This window comes from Capricornis sumatraensis, chromosome 3, assembly GCF_032405125.1.
Source record: "Capricornis sumatraensis isolate serow.1 chromosome 3, serow.2, whole genome shotgun sequence".
Lineage (NCBI taxonomy): Eukaryota > Metazoa > Chordata > Mammalia > Artiodactyla > Bovidae > Capricornis > Capricornis sumatraensis.
The window spans coordinates 106,018,120-106,036,591 of NC_091071.1; the positions used below are offsets into that span (position 1 = coordinate 106,018,120).

Sequence of the window (18,472 nt, forward strand, 5' to 3'; positions counted from 1 at the left end):
AGTGGGAAATAAAGCAGTTACTCAGCTGAAAGCCACTAAAATAAAACATGCAGAAACGTTAATCTGGCAGAAGGGAATATAACAAAAGCATAATAAGCATGCCCTAGCCAGGGACAGGCTCTGCTTGAAAGCAGCAGGGTCCAGTATCTTTGGTATCTATTAGGGCAGCCACTGGTCAGTTACGTGTGGCTACTGACCACTGGTAATAAACTAGTGCAGGTAAGAGACTTTTTCAACTGTATTTAATTTTAATTAAAAATGCTACATGTGGCTGTGGTTATGGTATTCAGGAGTTTTAGGCAATTTCCTGGTGGTCCAGTGATTAGGACTCTGCAGTTCCACTGCAGGGGGAACAGGTTAGATTCCTGGTCCCACAAGCCTCACGGCAAAAAAAAAAAAAAGTGTGAAGCTCTAGAGGCCAAGTATGATACTCGGTATTACTAAAGTTATGATGACCCATGGGATCTGCTTCTGCAGACCACAATGATTCCTTAGAGAAGCTTTTCATACCTAATATTTCATACACTAATATTGTTTTAAGGATTTCTTGAAGGACAGAATTTTGTCCTGGACTGCAGTAGAGGATAGCTATGGTCTGGTACTCCGTTTCAAAACCTCTGCTATTTCCTTCCTTACCACTCACTATCAACTTAATTATTCCTTATATGTTTGATCTTTGAAACAGTTTGGACTGCAGAGCAACGAAGTCTGGCTTAAATCTTGTTCTGTCACTTCAGTAAGTTATTCAATCTCACTACCTTATCTATAAAAACTGCATAGACTTGTTAGGAGAAATCCATGCTACAGAAGCACAACACTGAAACCTGTAACTAGGACCAGCACGAAGTAAGTGATTCAGTTATTACAGCAGTAATGGAAGTATTAGAATTAGAGAGTAGACCAATGGGGTGTGTGTACTCCTACCCTGACATTCAGTGCATCACCTACATAACTTGAAATCAGCCACAAAAGGACTATTCACACTTCAGAAATTAGCAAACACTACAAATGAGGGCTTTTCCCCCCCACTATAAAAAACTTTTGTTAAATGTTTACTAGCGTATCATGAATGCAACCTTTGAATAAGAAGTGGTAACCTCTAGCAGCCAGTGTGTGTTCAATAGGAAATTAATGTTTTCTTTAGTAAGTAAAATGAATGTCAAGGTCATTTATATCTTGATATTAGCAAAAAATATTTAAGAAAACTTCTGAAAATAACCTGTGAACAAGCTGAAAAAAAGTGTTGTGTGTAACAATTAGTGAGGTGGATCTACGACTCATAAACAAAGAAAAATGGATGGCAATCAGCTAAAACAACTGATAAAAATCCAAACACAGTAAAATTACTAGAGGAGGTTCTGTCTTTAGGTTTAAAGACAAGTGGATTATCATGCATAACTTATCTCCTGATAAAAATGCACAGCAATATCCATAAAGTAGTCATGACAAAAAAGAATAAAGAATAAACCTGACTTCAACAACTAAAACAAGCCTGTAGTGTTACTTCCAATTTAAAGGAATTTTTACAAATTATCATAGGGATGTACCAAATCCAGACTGTGGGAAACTATAGGAAAAAACCACTGATGACAGTGGGAATCTATGAAAATCACTGACTAATGATGATATATTGGACTCCAACTCCAACTGAAAAATTTAGTGTAAATATAAATATAGCCTAGATAATTAATGATAAAAAAGAATCAATGTTAAACTTTCCAGGATTCATAAGAGATAATCACAATCTATTTCCATTTTCTAAAATGCTTTTTAAGATACTTTTTTTTTTTTTGCCATGCTGCTCAGCTTATAGGATTTCAGTTCCCTGGGCCCTTGGCAGTGAGAACATGGGGGAGGTCCTAACCACTGAACCATGAGGGAAGTCCCAATATCAACATTTTCAAAGATGAAATGATATAATGCCTAAGTGTATCCTAATAATAAGTGGCAAGGAGATATGGAAAGGAAGCACAGATGAAACAATAATGGCCATGAGTTAAAAATAGTTGGAAGATAGGCAATGGGTTAATGAGGTTTCTTATACTATTTTCTCTACTTCTGTATGTTTAAAATTTTCCATAATGAAGCTAAACAAACAAACAAACAAAAAAAACCACAAAGAACTAAGATTAGAGTTGCTACTCACCTCAGATAGAAGAGTATAACTGTCTGAGCCTAACCAAGTTATTTACCTATTAAACCAAAGACAAGAATGCTCTTTGTGGGAATATAACAGAATCCAGAGTGTTATGTGTAACTGTTTAAGTAGTACTAAAGTTAATGGGAAATTATAGAGCATCGAATATGGGGAAGAATTTTGCTAAAACCTAAGGGGTTCAACAACAGAACAAGATTCCTAGCAAGGTAATGAACTCCTCTCATTAAATATATTCAAATACAAGCCTGATGATTATCTACCCAGGAGCTGGAGCAGGTCATCTTTTAAGATACTCATCTAGTTTCCTGGACTTCCCTGGTGGTCCAGTGGTTAAGAACACACATGCCAATGCAGGAGACACAGGTTCGATCCCGGCCGGGAAGATTCCACATGGCTTGGAGCAACCAGGAACCGTGCACCTGCGCTCTAGAGCCCACGAGCTGCAAGTGCTGAAGTCCACATGCCCTAGAGCCCGTGCTCTGCAGTAAGAGAAGCCACTGCAATAGGAAGCCTGTGCACTACAGCTGAAGAGCGGCCCCGGCTCACCACAACTAGAGAAAGCCTCTGAGCAGCAGTGAAGACCCAAGGCAGCCAGAGTAAACAGAATAAAAAGATAATATTCTGTATCTAACCCTACATTGCCTGATACAAAGCTGTATTATACAAAACAACTGATTGTACATGATCCTTAAAATACTGTATAGAATTTCTCTCTGCCTTTTCTATCAACCCCTCTGCAGTCACAACTCTTATTGCTACAAGCTCTATTTTACAATTAACTTTTAATTCTAATTTTAAAAGTGCAAATACAATTCTCTTAAATGTGTACAGTACTCTACAGGCTAACAAAAATAATTCCAAACACATCAGTTCATTTGGACCTTTCAAAATCCTCTGGCTGAGAAGAGATTTACAAAACTGATGATTGTCATGATAGTCCCTGAACCACAGCACAGTAGCAGAAATTACTACTATCAGCTTTCTGGACTGTTACCTATTTGGGTTTGAAGGACACAATCACTGACTTTATCTCCTCCTTCCACTACATGACAAACATATGTATCTAAAACTGTCTGTAACTTTTAAATTAAGTGAATGTGAAGGGGGAAAATACAGTATTTTTATTTTTAAAAACATTAATCCACAGTCTTCAAAGTGAAGCAGAGTGTTTAGTGTACCCACCTGTTGCGGAATCTGACTTTGTATCAGCAGCGGATGGCGTCTCACAGAGCTCTACATTTCTGGACTGACAGTTGTCAGAAGTGTTGTTATGTTCAAATGAGGCAGATGGAGTAGAGACTGAACCTTCTGATTGGCTGCCATTTGCCAATGATGCTTCACCTTTTAATGAATGCATCTAGGGAGAAAAAAACACTGATTTTAATTACAGGTAAGAATCTAAATTTAAATTTACCATGGTATATGAAACCAAAAATGAGGAAGTCAATCTAAACTCCACAGAAGTGAGAAGTACTGAACCTTCCAAGTAAATCAATCTAAAATGTATAGTCCTAGACATGACATAATCACATCATGGAATTCAACAGCAAGGTGACAAGAGCATTAAACGATTTTCAAAGCACACTGTTGATTTTTCTTAAAATGAGAATTCAAGGAAAAAGGTTACAAGCTGTATTAGCCATATGCCCAAAGTGGATGCTAGTGAGAAACTGAGTGAGATCCGTAAAACAAGTCAAGTAATATACTGTTAAGGACCTTAATGTGAGAGCAATACTCTCTTGCAACAAAGCAATAGTGACTACATTGTGTGGCTGGGTGACAGAGGAAAAGGGAAGGGAGAATAAGAAGCCACTCATGTATAGGCACCTCTAACTTCATAAACTGGTTTTGAAAATGAGTCCAGAACAGTATTTACTACGTTTTAAGTTTAATAGCATGGCTAGTTCCTGAGTATTTAGAGTGACTCCAAAAATATTCCAATGTCAAGTTCTTGACAAATCATTTTCCAATGTTTATACAAAGAACCAATTCTGTTCCTTCTCACCTGCCGGACTTTGTGGATTCTGGTAACAAGTTCATCTGCAGAAATACTTCCTGCTATTACTTCCAAAGGAATTCCGCTGTCTCCAATAAAAAAACTGGATGGAACACACACTACAGGATCTGCACAGTGTTATCAAGTCTAACAACTCATGACAAACAAGGGAATAATTTTATTAAACACTACTGATAAAAAAAAGCAAAATAATCTTTGTGAATTTCACAATGTAATAAGCTAACCTGTTTACAAAATAATTTCAACTAGTTTATCACTATTCCTGCAGTACATGTGATACATGAATTATGATTTATTTCTATCGCATATGTGTAAGTGGAAAACACTCATTACATTCCCCTGCATCATGACTTTTACATCTATCTTATCTCTTGCCAGCTACTTCTATTAAATAACATTCCAACTGCATCATATTGCTTTCCAGCTATAGTAACCGCAATTTTAAGCTCCCCAAGGGGACTTCCCTGGCAATCCAGTGGTTAAGACTCTGTACTCCCACTCCAGAGGGCATGGATTCCATCCCTGGGATCCCTGGCTGCGGGATGGATTCCATCCATGGGATCCCTGGTTGTGGGATCCCACATGATGCACCTCACAGTAAAAAAACAAAAACAAAACACAACAAACTCCCCATGACCCATTTGATACACTGCACTGTCTTAAAGGACAATTAGCAATATCAAGTTTCCATAAACAAGAATTCATCAGTTCCTAAATAAAAACTAATTATTTCTAACTGTCATGCATCAACCAAAAGAAAGGCAAATCCTCAAGCAATATTCATATATATACAACTGATTCTTCATGGAAAGGATACAGATCTGTGAAAATTGTAGGCAGGCTTCACTGTAAAACAAAATCAAACAAAAAAAATCACGACATGAATATAAGTATTTCCCAAATACTGAGTTGTTTTTATAAAAATGTACTGTACCAATTACAAGAAGTTTTCTGAAACTACAAGTTCCTTTCATAGCTATCAACTGAAAGGGGGAAAATGTATCCCTTATCTCACAGACCATTTTGGGTTTGTTTTATAATTTTCAAATTAGAGAGACACCTGCTCTTGCAAACCACAAACTAGTGGTCAGATGAGGTACCTAAAAATCACCTTAGTATCTGCCACGTTGCTTCCTCAGCAGCATGTGTTTCTAAATACAATATTGTAGCTTGTAATAAGATATTAATACCTATGAATTACTTGTGCAAGTGATAATGCAATACTTTGTAATATGAAAGGACTCAACCTAAATATCCACCAGTTAAAAACTGGTGAATCATGCAATTATAAAGAGGGAAAATAAAAAAAAGTATATCAAACTACTATCATTTTTGTAAAAAAAAAAAAAAGGGAGAGGAAAACAACGGTATTCTCTTGATTTGGTTTCCTCCAAAGAGTGGTTAGGTACAGGGATGGGAGAGAGAGACTTTATAACATGAATAAAAGACATTGATAAATGTAGATGAGTAATTCCAAGAACCAAATTAATGCTTCAAAGAACCAGAAATTTGCTTTGTCTTTTTCCGAATCTGAGACATGATTATAATAAAAACGTCTGAAAACGTAAAACTATAAAGAAAAATATTATCAAGAATCCTACTTTCTCAGCTATAACCACTGTAAACTTTTGATACATTTTCTAAAAATCAATTTTCAATGCAAGATACCTCCATAAATAAAAATATACTAACATGTTCCTAGAACATTAGCTTTATTATTATATAATTAAATTTACTTTTCATAATTTAAAAGACATACGAGATTCCATCCAGCTGTCCATAATGAAACGACCATCAACCAATACTATATACAAGTACTCCTGCATCTGCTAATAGAAATTTGTTTCTAAAAATGGTAGATATATCAGTCTGTATATAAATCGCAACAATTCTGAAATTCTCATTTCTTCCACATTCCCAACAAACCCCTACATTCCTCCTGCCATTACTGACTCTAAAAGGTGCTTCTGGAAGAGAATGGACAATATCAATGATATGACAGACTCTTTAAAAGAAAAAAAAAAGATTATAGCTCAATAAATGTATAGTGCAGTAACTATTGGGAAGCAGACTACTATGATTTGCTTCATGTTTTATTAATGAAGAAAAAATTTTTAATAAAAAGTTTACAAACTTACAGGTAAATTTCTATTTTAATGTTGATAGTAATTTTCATTTTGATATTATTAATACCAAAAGAACAGAAATACCACTTTAAAACTGCTAGTGTTTCCAGGCATTCATCACTGATGGCTGTGGCTGACCTCATAAAGACAAACAACAGAGCATTATGTACCCTGTCGTAGAAGAATGGAAGACATACCACCATCTACGAAGTAGTCTCAAGTCGGGGGGGGCACCTGAATCCAACTGTCAGTTTACAGAAAATGGACGACAGAGTAATAACCTAAATGACACTGACAGGACTATAATGAACAAAACCTATACTGTGGGAAACTATGTAACAAATCACCTGGATTCTCAAAAAAATAGACTGCAAAGAAAAGGACAGAGGGAGATCCAGAGGCGAAGCCTCCAGAGTAAAGAGCCTGACAGTGATCAACGCATCACAACGTGTAGATCTTAATGGATCCTGAACCAAACTGTAATAAATTAAATAATAAAACCTGACTGATAAAACAACTGAAAATGTAAACACTTTGTAGATATTTGATATTAAGAAATTAAGATTAATTTTTGAAGTATTATGTTAAAAAATTAAGAATTCTTATGTTTCAGAGACACAGCAAAATATTGATAGATGAAATGATATGATGACTGAGATTTACTTCAAAATTATATGGGATGGGTTGAAATGGGTGGGGGAAAAGATGAAACAAGACAAACCAAGAAGTGATAGCTGTCAAAGTAGTTGACCAAGATGAGGAGGCAGGGCTCACTACACTACTCAAACACTGCTGTGCATGCTTGAAATTTTCCATCACACACACACAAATTTTAATGGGGGAAGAGGAATATATTCACAAACGAAACAGACTTGTGGTTATCAGGTACTATGATGCACCTATAAATGCTCTTATTTTTACTGAATTAAATGACTCCATTTTCAAGAATAGGATCCCAAAGAGTGGTTATAACCTTCCAGAGATATTTAATATATTGGTTACAATTACTTCCAAGTTTTTAGAATCTAGGATTACAGTTCCTTTGCATTACTGGTGTATGTCACATAGCTGCTTGGTAGACCAAGAATTTATCAGTTTTTCAATAAGATATAAGGAGAAATTTGAAAAATGGCAATCAGAATATAAGCCCTCAACATGCCTTATACAAAAATCAACATTCTTATAGTCCAAGAGTATAAATCATAAATCACAACCAGAGATAATGGTTAAAAAAATTTTTTTTTAAATTACAAGAGTAAAACATAAGCAAACCTTTTGGTATCGATTTTAATAGCAACAAAACTGTTTGAAGATGCTTCTGTCACTTTCTCATCTTCCCAACTTGCAGCCATTTGTGTAGACTGCTCATCATCACCTGTAAAACATTTCAAGCATTCTTATAGCATAAGGCCGGTATCTGCTGATTCTTTTCCCTGTAAATCTTGAACTTCAAATAAAATGTAAACCCACAAATACTATTTTCTACCAAATTTGAAAACTGAATTTTTCCATAAATGAAGTGACTGTTAACATTAACAAAAAGTAATGATAAAGAAAATACTGGTATTTAGGTTATACAAAGTGTTTCTAAATGAAGACATCCAAATTATGATGCAAATGTTATCACAATAATTAGAACTCATGGGCAGAAATGTGTCTATTTTGGCTTTTGTACACGATTTTAGGAAACAAAGGTACTATACTTTTCCTTTATGTAATATCCTTCTGTTGAGTTTAATGTCCTCCACACACACACCACTTATTCTCCAGAATCCCTCCAAGGTAGAGAGAAGCCAGGTGTGATTCTGTTTGCAGTTTTGCACCTGCCTTTTGTTAGAGGTATGCCAGTTACAAAAGGTATGCTGATCCAAAACTAATCTATGGTGACAGAATTGCGCATGCATGCATGCTACCTTGGTGGAGGTACTACTGACTGGGAAAGAGGATGAAGGAGCCTCCAGGGTCTTGGAAATGTTTATATATATACACATATGATTGACAATGCTGTGTCAGTTTCAGGTATACAGCAGAGCTTTTCAATTATACATATACCTGTACCTATTCTTTCTCAAATTCTTTTCCCATTTAGGTTAGTCTTGAAAACTGAGCAGAGTTCCCTGTGCTATACAGTAGGTTCTTATTGGTTGTCTATTTTAAATACAGTAGTGTGTATACATGTCAATCCCAATCTATCCCTACCCATCCTTCCCCCCGCCCCGCCACGGTTACCATAAATTCATTTTCTGTTTATTTCTATTTTGTAATTAAATTCATTTGTGTTTTTTAGATTCTGCATAAGCGATGTCACGATAGGAAACACTGATCTTTATATAAGTGTATTCATCTGTAAAAATTCACCTAGCTGTTCACTGAATATATTTTACTTAATATACTGTATGTAATACCTCAGTGACAAAATATTTTAAAAATTACAATCAAGAGATTATTTCCATTTTAGACCTGTAACATCTAGATTTTGGCATAACCATTTATTGATGGGCAAAGGGAAACTTACCAGAGTTAAGTCACTGAAAAATATTTCTAAGGTTAGCAGAGCTATGTTTTCAGATCACACTTTCTGCTTTACAAAAATGAGAGCTTTCTATACCTACTCTTTCGTAAGTTGTTTTCTTCCCATGTGTGTTCCCCTTCCTCAATTTAATCTACCCTTAGTCTTCTCCATCTCAGTTATTTGATATTGATAACACCATCCTTTCAGTTCTCAGACCAAAAAGTTTAGTTATTTTCGCCTTGAGTTGATGCTATCTATCTGGAATATATCTGGAATATCATATCCACACATAATGATTACAATAGCCTCCTAACTGGTTTCCCTGCTCAGTCTACTCTTAACGCAGCATCCTTCTTTTAAACAGTCAGATCAGGGAATTCCCTGGCGGTCCAGTGGTTAGGACTCGGCACTTTCATTGCAGGGGCACAGGTTTGAGCCCTGGTTGGGAACTAAGATCCCACAAGCCACAAAGCACAGCAAAAATAAAATTACACACTTCAGATATTTCCAAAGCTTTCTCATTTCCCACTTTTCTCTAATACTTATAACCTTCTAATAGACGATTTGCTTTCCTTATTATCATATTTACTGTTTGTTGTCTGTCTTCTTCCACTAGAACTCATGCTCCATGAGGGCAAGAACTGTTTTCCTTATTTACTGATATAACTCAAACATCTACAACAAAATCCAGTATATAGTAAATACTTGGAGTACAGCAGGCTCTCAGTAAGTGTTTTGTAGAATGAATAACTAAATTTCTGGTATAGAATCTTGGCATGCCTACAAAACTTGACTAATGCTACATGGCTGAAAACATCTTTTGTGAAATGAGATTCAGGAATATTCAGTAATAAGGGGCTTGAGAAATATGGGATAGAATGCATGCACAGACCAAGACCAAAAGAATGCCCATTAGCAGGCGCCTAGATGTTGAAGCAGCAGACAGGAAAACTATCATTTGCCATGAGATCATTCTGAGCATGTCTTCAGACACTATGGGGGACGAGAGCTGCAAGATTCCAAGTAAATGACAAGATTATCAACCTAGAAAATAGCTACAAAGGAACATCCTTAATACACTTAGAGAAGGCTGTGAGGCGTAAGGGATTATTTTTATTCATTCTTTCTTTCATATATTCACTATTTTACTCCACATTTACACTGTGCTAGGCACTGTGCTAACTAAATATAAAACAAATGAGATACCATATGCCCTCAGTGGAGCTTAAAATCTAAAAAAGGTACTTGTTTGGTGAACTATAATTATGTAAGAAATGCTCTGAAAAAACAGATCCCTTTAGATTGGTCAGGCAAGCCCTCTCTGAGGTGATATTTAAGGTAGGACCTAAAGGATGAAAGAGGTAAACCATGCCACAAGCCAGGAAAGTTCACTAAGCAGAAGGAACTTCTGTGGAGGGGAAGGGCTGTATGGTTAGCAGTGTTGTGAATACTAGGTACCAGGAAACAAGATGAGACTGCAAAGATGACTCCCATGCTTGGGTTTATCCAACTGGATATAAGGTGGTGCCATTTACTTAGCAGCAGAGTACCAGGGGGAGAAGGCAACGGCACCCCACTCCAGTACTCTTGCCTGGAAAATCCCATGGACGGAGGAGCCTGGCAGGCTGCAGTCCATGGGGTCGCTGAGAGTTGAACATGACTCAGTGACTTCACTTTCACTTTTCACTTTCATGCATTGGAGAAGGAAACGGCAACCCACTCCAGTGTTCTTGCCCGAGAATCCCAGGGACGGGGGAGTCTGGTGGGCTGCCGTCTATGGGGTCGCAGAGTCGGACATGACTGAAGCAACTTAGCAGCAGAGTACCAGCGGGTGGGGAACAGATTCAAACAGTAATACTTTCAGGCTTGAGAGTCTTGTGAGGCATCCAAATGGGGATGTCAAGCAGGCAGCTGGAAGGATGGACCTGCCACTCCTGAGGCTGATGTTCTTCACTCCCTCACCTAGGCTATATGATGCAGATAGCTTCTCAAGGGCTCCATCTCCACTAGCAATGTCTGCTCATGACTCAGTGGAGGGCAACAACAGCTGCCTGACCAACAGAGATGTAAGACTGAATGGAATTGCATAACGAGAGTTACCTTAGCTATACTGGGTGAGATTTTTAATTGCCAACTTTGGAATCTTTACTTTCTTATTTTTAATCAAATTATGAACTATGCTGTGGAGTTACATGGGCCAAAGATTTCAGGAGATAACATTACATTCCTGGTGGTGTTAGCAGTATCCAAAAGTAAAGCCACTTAAAAAGAGCAGTACAAACTCGGAAACAGTTGCAGACCCTACAACCAGAAATTTCAACAGAGAAAAACTCAGCTGGTCTAAACCCAAATGGCTTTTTAGTCTATTTTCACAAAAAAAAAAAAAGGAAAAAAAAGGCATTAAATAGCGTTGGTCAAGGAGATTTTAGCCAACTAGAACCACTAGTCGATGACCAGTGTTTAGTTGTCTAGCCAGTGACAAGACACCTCTGCTTCAGAATGCTTGTCAAATTATTGTACATCCCCAAGAGAAGAATCAAAACCTGTTTCAGTTTCTTTCAATTTACACACCTATAATAATTTGAGAATACTTGTTTGACTTAACTAGTAGTAACCTCTCCAGTCTCTTAACAGTAATCCCACATATTCTTTAATTCATCCATGAAAATTTCACTAAAATATAAACAATCTGCCTAAAATGCTTCCCACTTGAGTGGCTATATGAACCAAAGTATACATTTATGACCACTCCTTCCAACTATAAAGCTATCTTTTTAATTTTCCAGTGAGTTGGCACATTACTGTCAAGGTCTCAGATCTAAGAAAATCATGAGTTCTGACTATATTCTTCAAAGTCAAGAATAAAGGTCTAGGGACCTCCCTGCTGGTCCAGTGGCTAAGACTCATGTTCCCAATCCAGGGGGCCCAGGTTCGATCCCTGATCAGGAACTAGATCCCACATACAGCAACTAAAAAATCTGCATGCCACAACTAAATAAATACATTTAAAAAAAAAGAATAAAGGTCTAAGCAACCTATAAGTGTTGCAATTTCATGACTGCACTGTCTACACACTCTACCCAGTCTTGGAGATTAACTTCCTAAAACTCTAGAGAAACTAACAGTATTAGAATGCGTCAAGCGATGTGGAAGCGACTCCTTCCACAGACGGCTAATAGTCCTCCTCCAAACATTCAACAGTCACTGATATTCTAAAAACATGTTACATGATGCATGCTCATCAGAAAAACTTAAATTGAAGAAGGTATATATTATAGACACAAAGCCCCAAAGACCTATAACTTTATTTTTCTATTGTAATAACTAGTGCTACTGTTTCCAAATGGGTTTCTAAATGTTTGTTAATTAAACCTAGCATTTCTTTCAAATTAACAGGTTGGTCCAAGAGTGCCTTCAAGGAACCTTTGGACACTGATCAAATGTGCTTTCTGTTTAAAAATATGACTACTGGGGACTTCCCTGGCAGGCCAGTGGTGAAAAGTTCCTCCTGTCCTCTTCCAATGCAGGAGGTGAGGGCCCCATCCCTGGTCACAAAACAGAAAGGTTGTAACAAATTCTACAAAGAATTTAGATTTCCTGATTTCCACACCAATTTCAGTAACTACCTAAGGTCTGTTGTATACCTAACGTCTGTCTGTACAATGGTTGTTTTTTCCTCTGGAGAAACAAAAAAGACACTTTTTTGGAAGCTGATAAAAAAATAAATCTGTCAAGAAAAGATATATATTCTTTTTGTGACACTGGTGTATATCACTTAGCCTCTGTGGACCTAAGTTTCCTCATAGATAAAATGGGCATGATAAACCCTGTTCTACCAACGTCCAGGATCAATTGAGAGTATATGCGAAAAACACAACTTAAAATGGTGTTACAACTATTACTGCACTCTTAATGAGCATATTCAGTATCATTAATTTTCCTTTCCCTTTTCTTATGATTTTATTTATCTATGGCAGTGCTGAGTTTTCCTTGCTGCTCCGGGCTTAGGCTTCTTTTCTTTTCCTGAAGAGTGGAGGCAGCTCTCTAGTTGCACTGCACAAGCTTCTCATTGGCTGACTTCTCTTGTTGCGCAGCCTGGGCTCTAGGCCGGGGGGGGGCTTCAGTAGTTGCGGGGAGTGTGCTCAGTAGTCGTGGCCCATGGGCTTAACTGCTCCAGGGCATGTGGGATCTTCCACTATCAAGGACTGAACTTGTGTCTCCTGCATTGGCAGGCAGATTCTCTACCACTGAGCCACCTGGGAAGCCCTTTCTTTTCTTTTTAATCCACTTATTTTCTTATAGGTTTACAGCAGTTACTTATTATGTGAAATATAATTCTAAAAAAACAGCATAAAAGAATCTGAACTACTCCACCTCTTCTAATTAACAGCAACGAGTTAAAATTTTACCATAATTTAAAACAATTCAAAATTTCAAATTTAATGTTGTGAAACTCATATTTCAGCAACTTGCTCTTCACTAAAGTGCATAAAGTCACGGGTTATTACCGAGCCTTCCAAGCCATAGTTAATAATGAACAAACCGTTATTAAACACAAATAGCTGAAATAATGCACCTCAAATTAACAGTAGTCGCAAATACTAATTCGGGTCAGGTAATGAGGATCAGCAAAACGTCACAGAGGCACAAGTGTACTGCAGATCTAGAAGACTGCACTAATAAAATACGGAGTAAACTAACCCAGAGCAACACAGAATAGATGAGTTAGTACACATTCTAAAACTGTATCTATGATACTAGGAAGACAATAAAAAGAATCAATGTTTGTGTGTCTACTTCTAAATAAACGGTTAAAAGACACTCCACTTGCAAATTATTTCATATGAGATCCTCCACCCCTATGGCATTAAAAAAAAATCCAATTTATATAGACCTCAAAGGTTTACGTTTCAGGAACACACGAAAGCCAGTAACAGTGAAACATCAGGTGGTTTCTCTTTGTTGATTACCGATGACACAGCTTTCTTCCTGAAAGTCCACAACTAATTACAAGCAAAACTGCCTGTCTTAGGGCCCGTCTCTCGCCTCACCTACACACTAACTATACGGGAGTTAAAGTCTCTCCAAGTGGGTCTCTCCAAGTGGAGCACTCCGTCGGGGGCGCCCGGAGGCGACGGTGGGGTCTGCCGGTGCCAACTCCGCAGGCGGAGCGGAGTCAGGCTCGACCGCGAGCAGAGCGGCTAGGGCCTGCTCGACCCGTCCCCTCGCCCCGCACTGGGGAGACAGCGGGGCTCGGCGCGCTTTGGGGGCGAGGCCGGGACCGTGCCTCCCGCAGGGGGGCCGGGAAAAGCGAGCGGTGGGGGTCAGGCCAGGTGTACTCCAAACGGACGGGGCAGGCGCTGAGACGCCAGGGACTGGCAGCCGGGCCTCTCGGGGCCCGGAGGAAAGGCTGGGGGCCCCTGGGGTTGGAGGTAGGCCGGAGGGGGTGTCCGTGCCACATCTCGGGCCCTCGCCTCCTTCACCTGCCACGAACACCACGAAGACCGCGCCGCTCCTCTTGGCCGACGCGATGGCGGCCGGAATGGCGCCCTGGAACCACAGCATCGCTGCCCTCGGGCCGAGGCGCTCGCTCGGTGTGCTGTCGCCGCGGTCCCGGAGTTGGCCCCGCCCTCTCCGTCGCCTAGCTCCGGGGGCCCCGCAGCCCCAGCCGGTCCGCACCCCGCCTCCGGCTCCGCACAGGAGCGCAAGCCCGTCAGCGGCCCACTGAACGCGCGTAAGCGCGCAGGCGAGGCGCACCCCGAGACACGTGACGCTACACTTCGGCGTAAGGGCCACGCCCCTGTGCCTTGTCTCGTTGGCAAGTCGGCGTGTGCGCGCGCACGCGAGGCCGCCAGGCGCTGCAGTCACGGAAATAGGAAGAGGCGTAGGGAAGAATGACTAATCGCTAAATGGCGTCGGTGGCGCCTTCCCGATGCATGACGGGAATTGTAGTCTTGGCTTGGTCACTTTAATATTCTTCGGTTCAGTTCAGTTCAGGCACTCAGTCGTGTCCGACTCTTTGCGACCCCATGAATCGCAGCACATCAGGCCTTCCTGTCCATCACCAACTCCCGGATTCACTCAGACTCACGTCCATCGAATCAGTGATGCCATCCAGCCATCTCATCCTCTGGCATCCCCTTCTCCTCCTGCCCCCAATACCTCCCAGCATCAGAGTCTTTTCCAATGAGTCAACTCTTCACATGAGGTGGCCAAAGTACTGGAGTTTCAGCTTAGCATCATTCCTTCCAAAGAAATCACAGGGTTGATCTTCAGAATGGACTGGTTGGATCTCCTTGTAGTCCAAGGGACTCTCAAGAGTCTTCTCCAACACCACAGTTCAAAAGCATCAATTCTCAGCTTTCTTCACAGTCTAACTCTCACATCCATACGTGACCACTGGAAAAACCATAGCCTTGACTAGACGGACCTTTGTTGGCAAAATAATGTTTCTGCTTTTCAATATGTTATCTAGGTTGTTCATAATTTTCTTCCAAGGAGTAAGCGTCTTTTAATTTCATGGCTGCAGTCACCATCTGCAGTGATTTTGAAGCCCCCCAAAATAAACTCTGACAGTGTTAATATTGTAGGAAATGTTAATTGTGGTTTGCCGGTACGGCTAAGGGGGCGACCGTGAGAGCAGCTTCACAGTCTATGAAGAGAAGGAAAAATGGTGCTACTCATCGGAAGATGCCCTTCTTTTCGAGAACTTAAATAAGAGGAAATCATCCTCGCCCCGGATGGAACTCTATGCGACGATGTAATTCTCTATTATGATTAGTGGCTATTGTGGATGGGTGTCTCTCGGTATGAAACTTAATGGGGTTTGTAGGGATTTACTACAAGGCTTTGGTTTCTACTGAACTTAGTTTATCAGCTCGACCTTGAAGAAGAGAAATACAACAGTCACATTCTGTAATACTATACAGTGCGTATACCTGAGGGGAGGTTTTGGTTGAACGCAGACCTTGAGTAAGGTCGTTGGTTAGAGATCACTACAAAGGACTGGAAGAAACACAAGCTGGAATCAAGATTGCCGGGAGAAATACCAATAACCTCAGATATGCAGATCACACCACCCTTATGGCAGAAAACGAAGAGGAATAAAAAGCCTCTTGATGAAAGTGAAAGAGGAAAGTGAAAAAGTTGGCTTAAAGCTCAACATTCAGAAAACGAAGATCATGGCATCTGTTCCCATCACTTCATGGCAAATAGATGGGGAAACAGTGGAAACAGTGTCAGACTATTTTTGGGGGCTCCAAAATCACTGCAGATGGTGACTGCAGCCATGAAATTAAAAGACGCTTACTCCTTGGAAGAAAATTATGACCAACCTAGATAGTATATTGAAAAGCAGAAACATTACTTTGCCAACAAAGGTCCGTCTAGTCAAGGCTATGGTTTTTCCAGTGGTCATGTATGGATGTGAGAGTTGGACTGTGAAGAAGGCTGAGCACCAAAGAATTGATGCGTTTGAACTGTAGTGTTGGAGAAGACTCTTGAGAGTCCCTTGGACTGCAAGGAGATCCAACCAGTCCATTCTGAAGGAGATCAACCCTGGGATTTCTTTGGAAGGAATGATGCTAAAGCTGAAACTCCAATACTCTGGCCACCTCATGTGAAGAGTTGACTCGTTGGAAAAGACTGTGATGCTGGGAGGGATTGCGGGCAGGAGGAGAAGGGGACGACAGAGGATGAGATGGCTGGATGGCATCACTGACTCGATGGACGTGAATCTGAGTGAACTCCAGGAGTTGGTGATGGACAGGGAGGCCTGGTGTGCTGCGATTCATGGGGTCGCAAAGAGTCAGACACGACTGAGAGACTGAACTGAACTGAACTGAACAAACCTCAAAACACTTAACTATACTCTTGCTACAGCTGCTTTCAAAAGTTAAGTCAGGGCTTCTGGTGGAAGTGTCTGGGGAAGGGGCTGCAGGCACCACATCGGCCCCGAAGGTGGCAAGAAGCCCCTGAAGCAGCCCAAGAAGCAAGCCAAGGAGATGGATGAGGAAGATAAGGCATTCAAGCAGAAGCAGAAGGAGAAGCAGAAGAAACTCGAGGAGCTAAAAGCAAAGGCCGTGGGGAAAGGCCCCCTGGCCACCGGTGGAATTAAGAAATCTGGCAAAAAGTAAGCTGTTCCTTGTGCCTGAGGCAATGATGACCCTTAGTTCCATTCCTGTTTAAACACCTGGATTCCCTGCCATAATATCTGTTGCAACCTATAGCTAGAATGAAGTGTTGTCTTGAAACCTATTGTACATTTAAGAATAAACTTTTGTAAAAAAAAAAAGAAAGTCAGAAGCAGAGAATAGATAATGATTTCTTTTCCAGCTACTTTTCATGGTAAAGCAAAAATGAATAAATAATTTTGTTTATCATGATATATAACAAAGTACTATTATCAAGATATAGCACTTTGTGGTTGGTTGCCATTAAAATGAAAACTGACCAAAATTTAATACGTTCATGAAATTACACGGTCTCTAATAGCTGTTGGCTAAAGGTTTCTATGGTTTATTTAAAGTTGCCTAGGCTATTATATTGTACATCCTACATCACTTAATTTCTCCTCCAGCAGCACAGCCATTTGACAATCTTTGAAGGATTAAGGAAGGGCTGCATCTGAAAATACCCCTTTCCTACAAGTATTTAACCTAAAAATAGCTAGCAGTTTGCATTCTGATTTTTATTTGCTTTTTTCCAATCAGGCCTCTTATGTAGTGTTCTTATAAGCTGAAACATAATGCTGATTACAGACAGCTGCTATTTACAGAGGATATCATTCCTCAGGAAGAATTAGAGTTGATTTCAACATCAACTTTAAATAGTTTCCTTAAAATTTGATCGACATATATACCCTTTCAGTAGAATAATATCTTTAATTATTTCTAATGTTAGAATTAAATATTAGAAGAATCATTCACAGCTTCTCACTCATTAATCAAATATTTATTGCACATCTGCTATGAAGTAGGCATTATACCTGGCAGTGATAAGGAGGTGAGACAGTCAGACAAAGCCCCTGCCTTTGTGACTGCACAGCCGGAAAAGGAAGACAGGCATTGAGTAAGTGACTGTGATGATGAATACCACAAGAGGGAAATTCTGAGTGCTTCAGAAATGTAATGATGTGACCAAACATAGATGTGAAAGTCACTCAGTTGTGTCGGACTCTTTGCGGCCCCATGAACTGTATAATCCATGGAATTCTCCAGGCCAGAATATGGGAGTAGGTAGCCTTTCCCTTCTCCAGGGGATCTTCTCAATCTAGGAATTGAACCCAGGTCTCCTGAATTGCAGGCAGATTCTTTCCCAGCTGAGCCACAAGGGAAGCCCAAACATGGATAGCAGGGTTAGAAAAGGCCCTCCTGAGGAGTTGGCATGTGAGGAGAAGTCTAGCTCTGTGAAGGAGAGGACTATTCCAGAGAGAGGAAACAGCAGTGTGAAAGCTCTGAAGCAATGAGAATAGTACCTTGAAGCACTGAAAACTGTTCAGCGTGACTAGAACATACAAAGACATGTATGGTGTGAATGAGGCTGACAGATAGAAAGGATAACTAATCCAGGGCCTTGGGCATCATGTTAAGGATTGCAGACATTTTCCTAAGAACTGTAAAAAACTGTTGAAGAATTTTAAACAGAGGAGTTAGATAAAA

At 39.8% G+C, this 18,472-nt stretch overlaps 2 protein-coding genes across 2 annotated transcripts in view; one reads left to right on the forward strand and one right to left on the reverse strand.

Moving 5' to 3' along the window:
- UBXN4 (UBX domain protein 4) overlaps positions 1-14,546 on the reverse strand; it is a 30,258-nt gene extending 15,712 nt beyond the window's left edge. The window contains exons 1-5 of the mRNA XM_068968081.1: positions 14,297-14,546; positions 7,574-7,676; positions 4,993-5,021; positions 4,164-4,282; positions 3,341-3,515 (exon numbers count right to left, since the gene is read on the reverse strand). Of these exons, the coding sequence (XP_068824182.1) occupies positions 3,341-3,515; positions 4,164-4,282; positions 4,993-5,021; positions 7,574-7,676; positions 14,297-14,378 (508 nt within the window). The 5' untranslated portion in view covers positions 14,379-14,546. The remainder of the gene's footprint in view (positions 1-3,340; positions 3,516-4,163; positions 4,283-4,992; positions 5,022-7,573; positions 7,677-14,296) is intronic.
- A 176-nt stretch (positions 14,547-14,722) lies between these two features.
- LOC138076296 (translation machinery-associated protein 7-like) lies at positions 14,723-16,948 on the forward strand. Its single transcript, XM_068968465.1, has 2 exons — positions 14,723-14,775; positions 16,753-16,948. Exons 1-2 carry the CDS (start codon positions 14,723-14,725, stop codon positions 16,946-16,948), a joined length of 249 nt encoding a protein of 82 aa, XP_068824566.1.
- Positions 16,949-18,472: the final 1,524 nt, after the last annotated feature.

Coding starts and splice junctions, on each gene's coding strand:
- LOC138076296 (XM_068968465.1), top strand. CDS start 14,723: ATGGCGTCGGTGGCGCCTTCCCGATGCATGACGGGAATTGTAGTCTTG. Junction 14,776..16,752: donor GGAATTGTAGTCTTGGCTTG/GTCACTTTAATA, acceptor AAGGGGCTGCAG/GCACCACATCGGCCCCGAAG.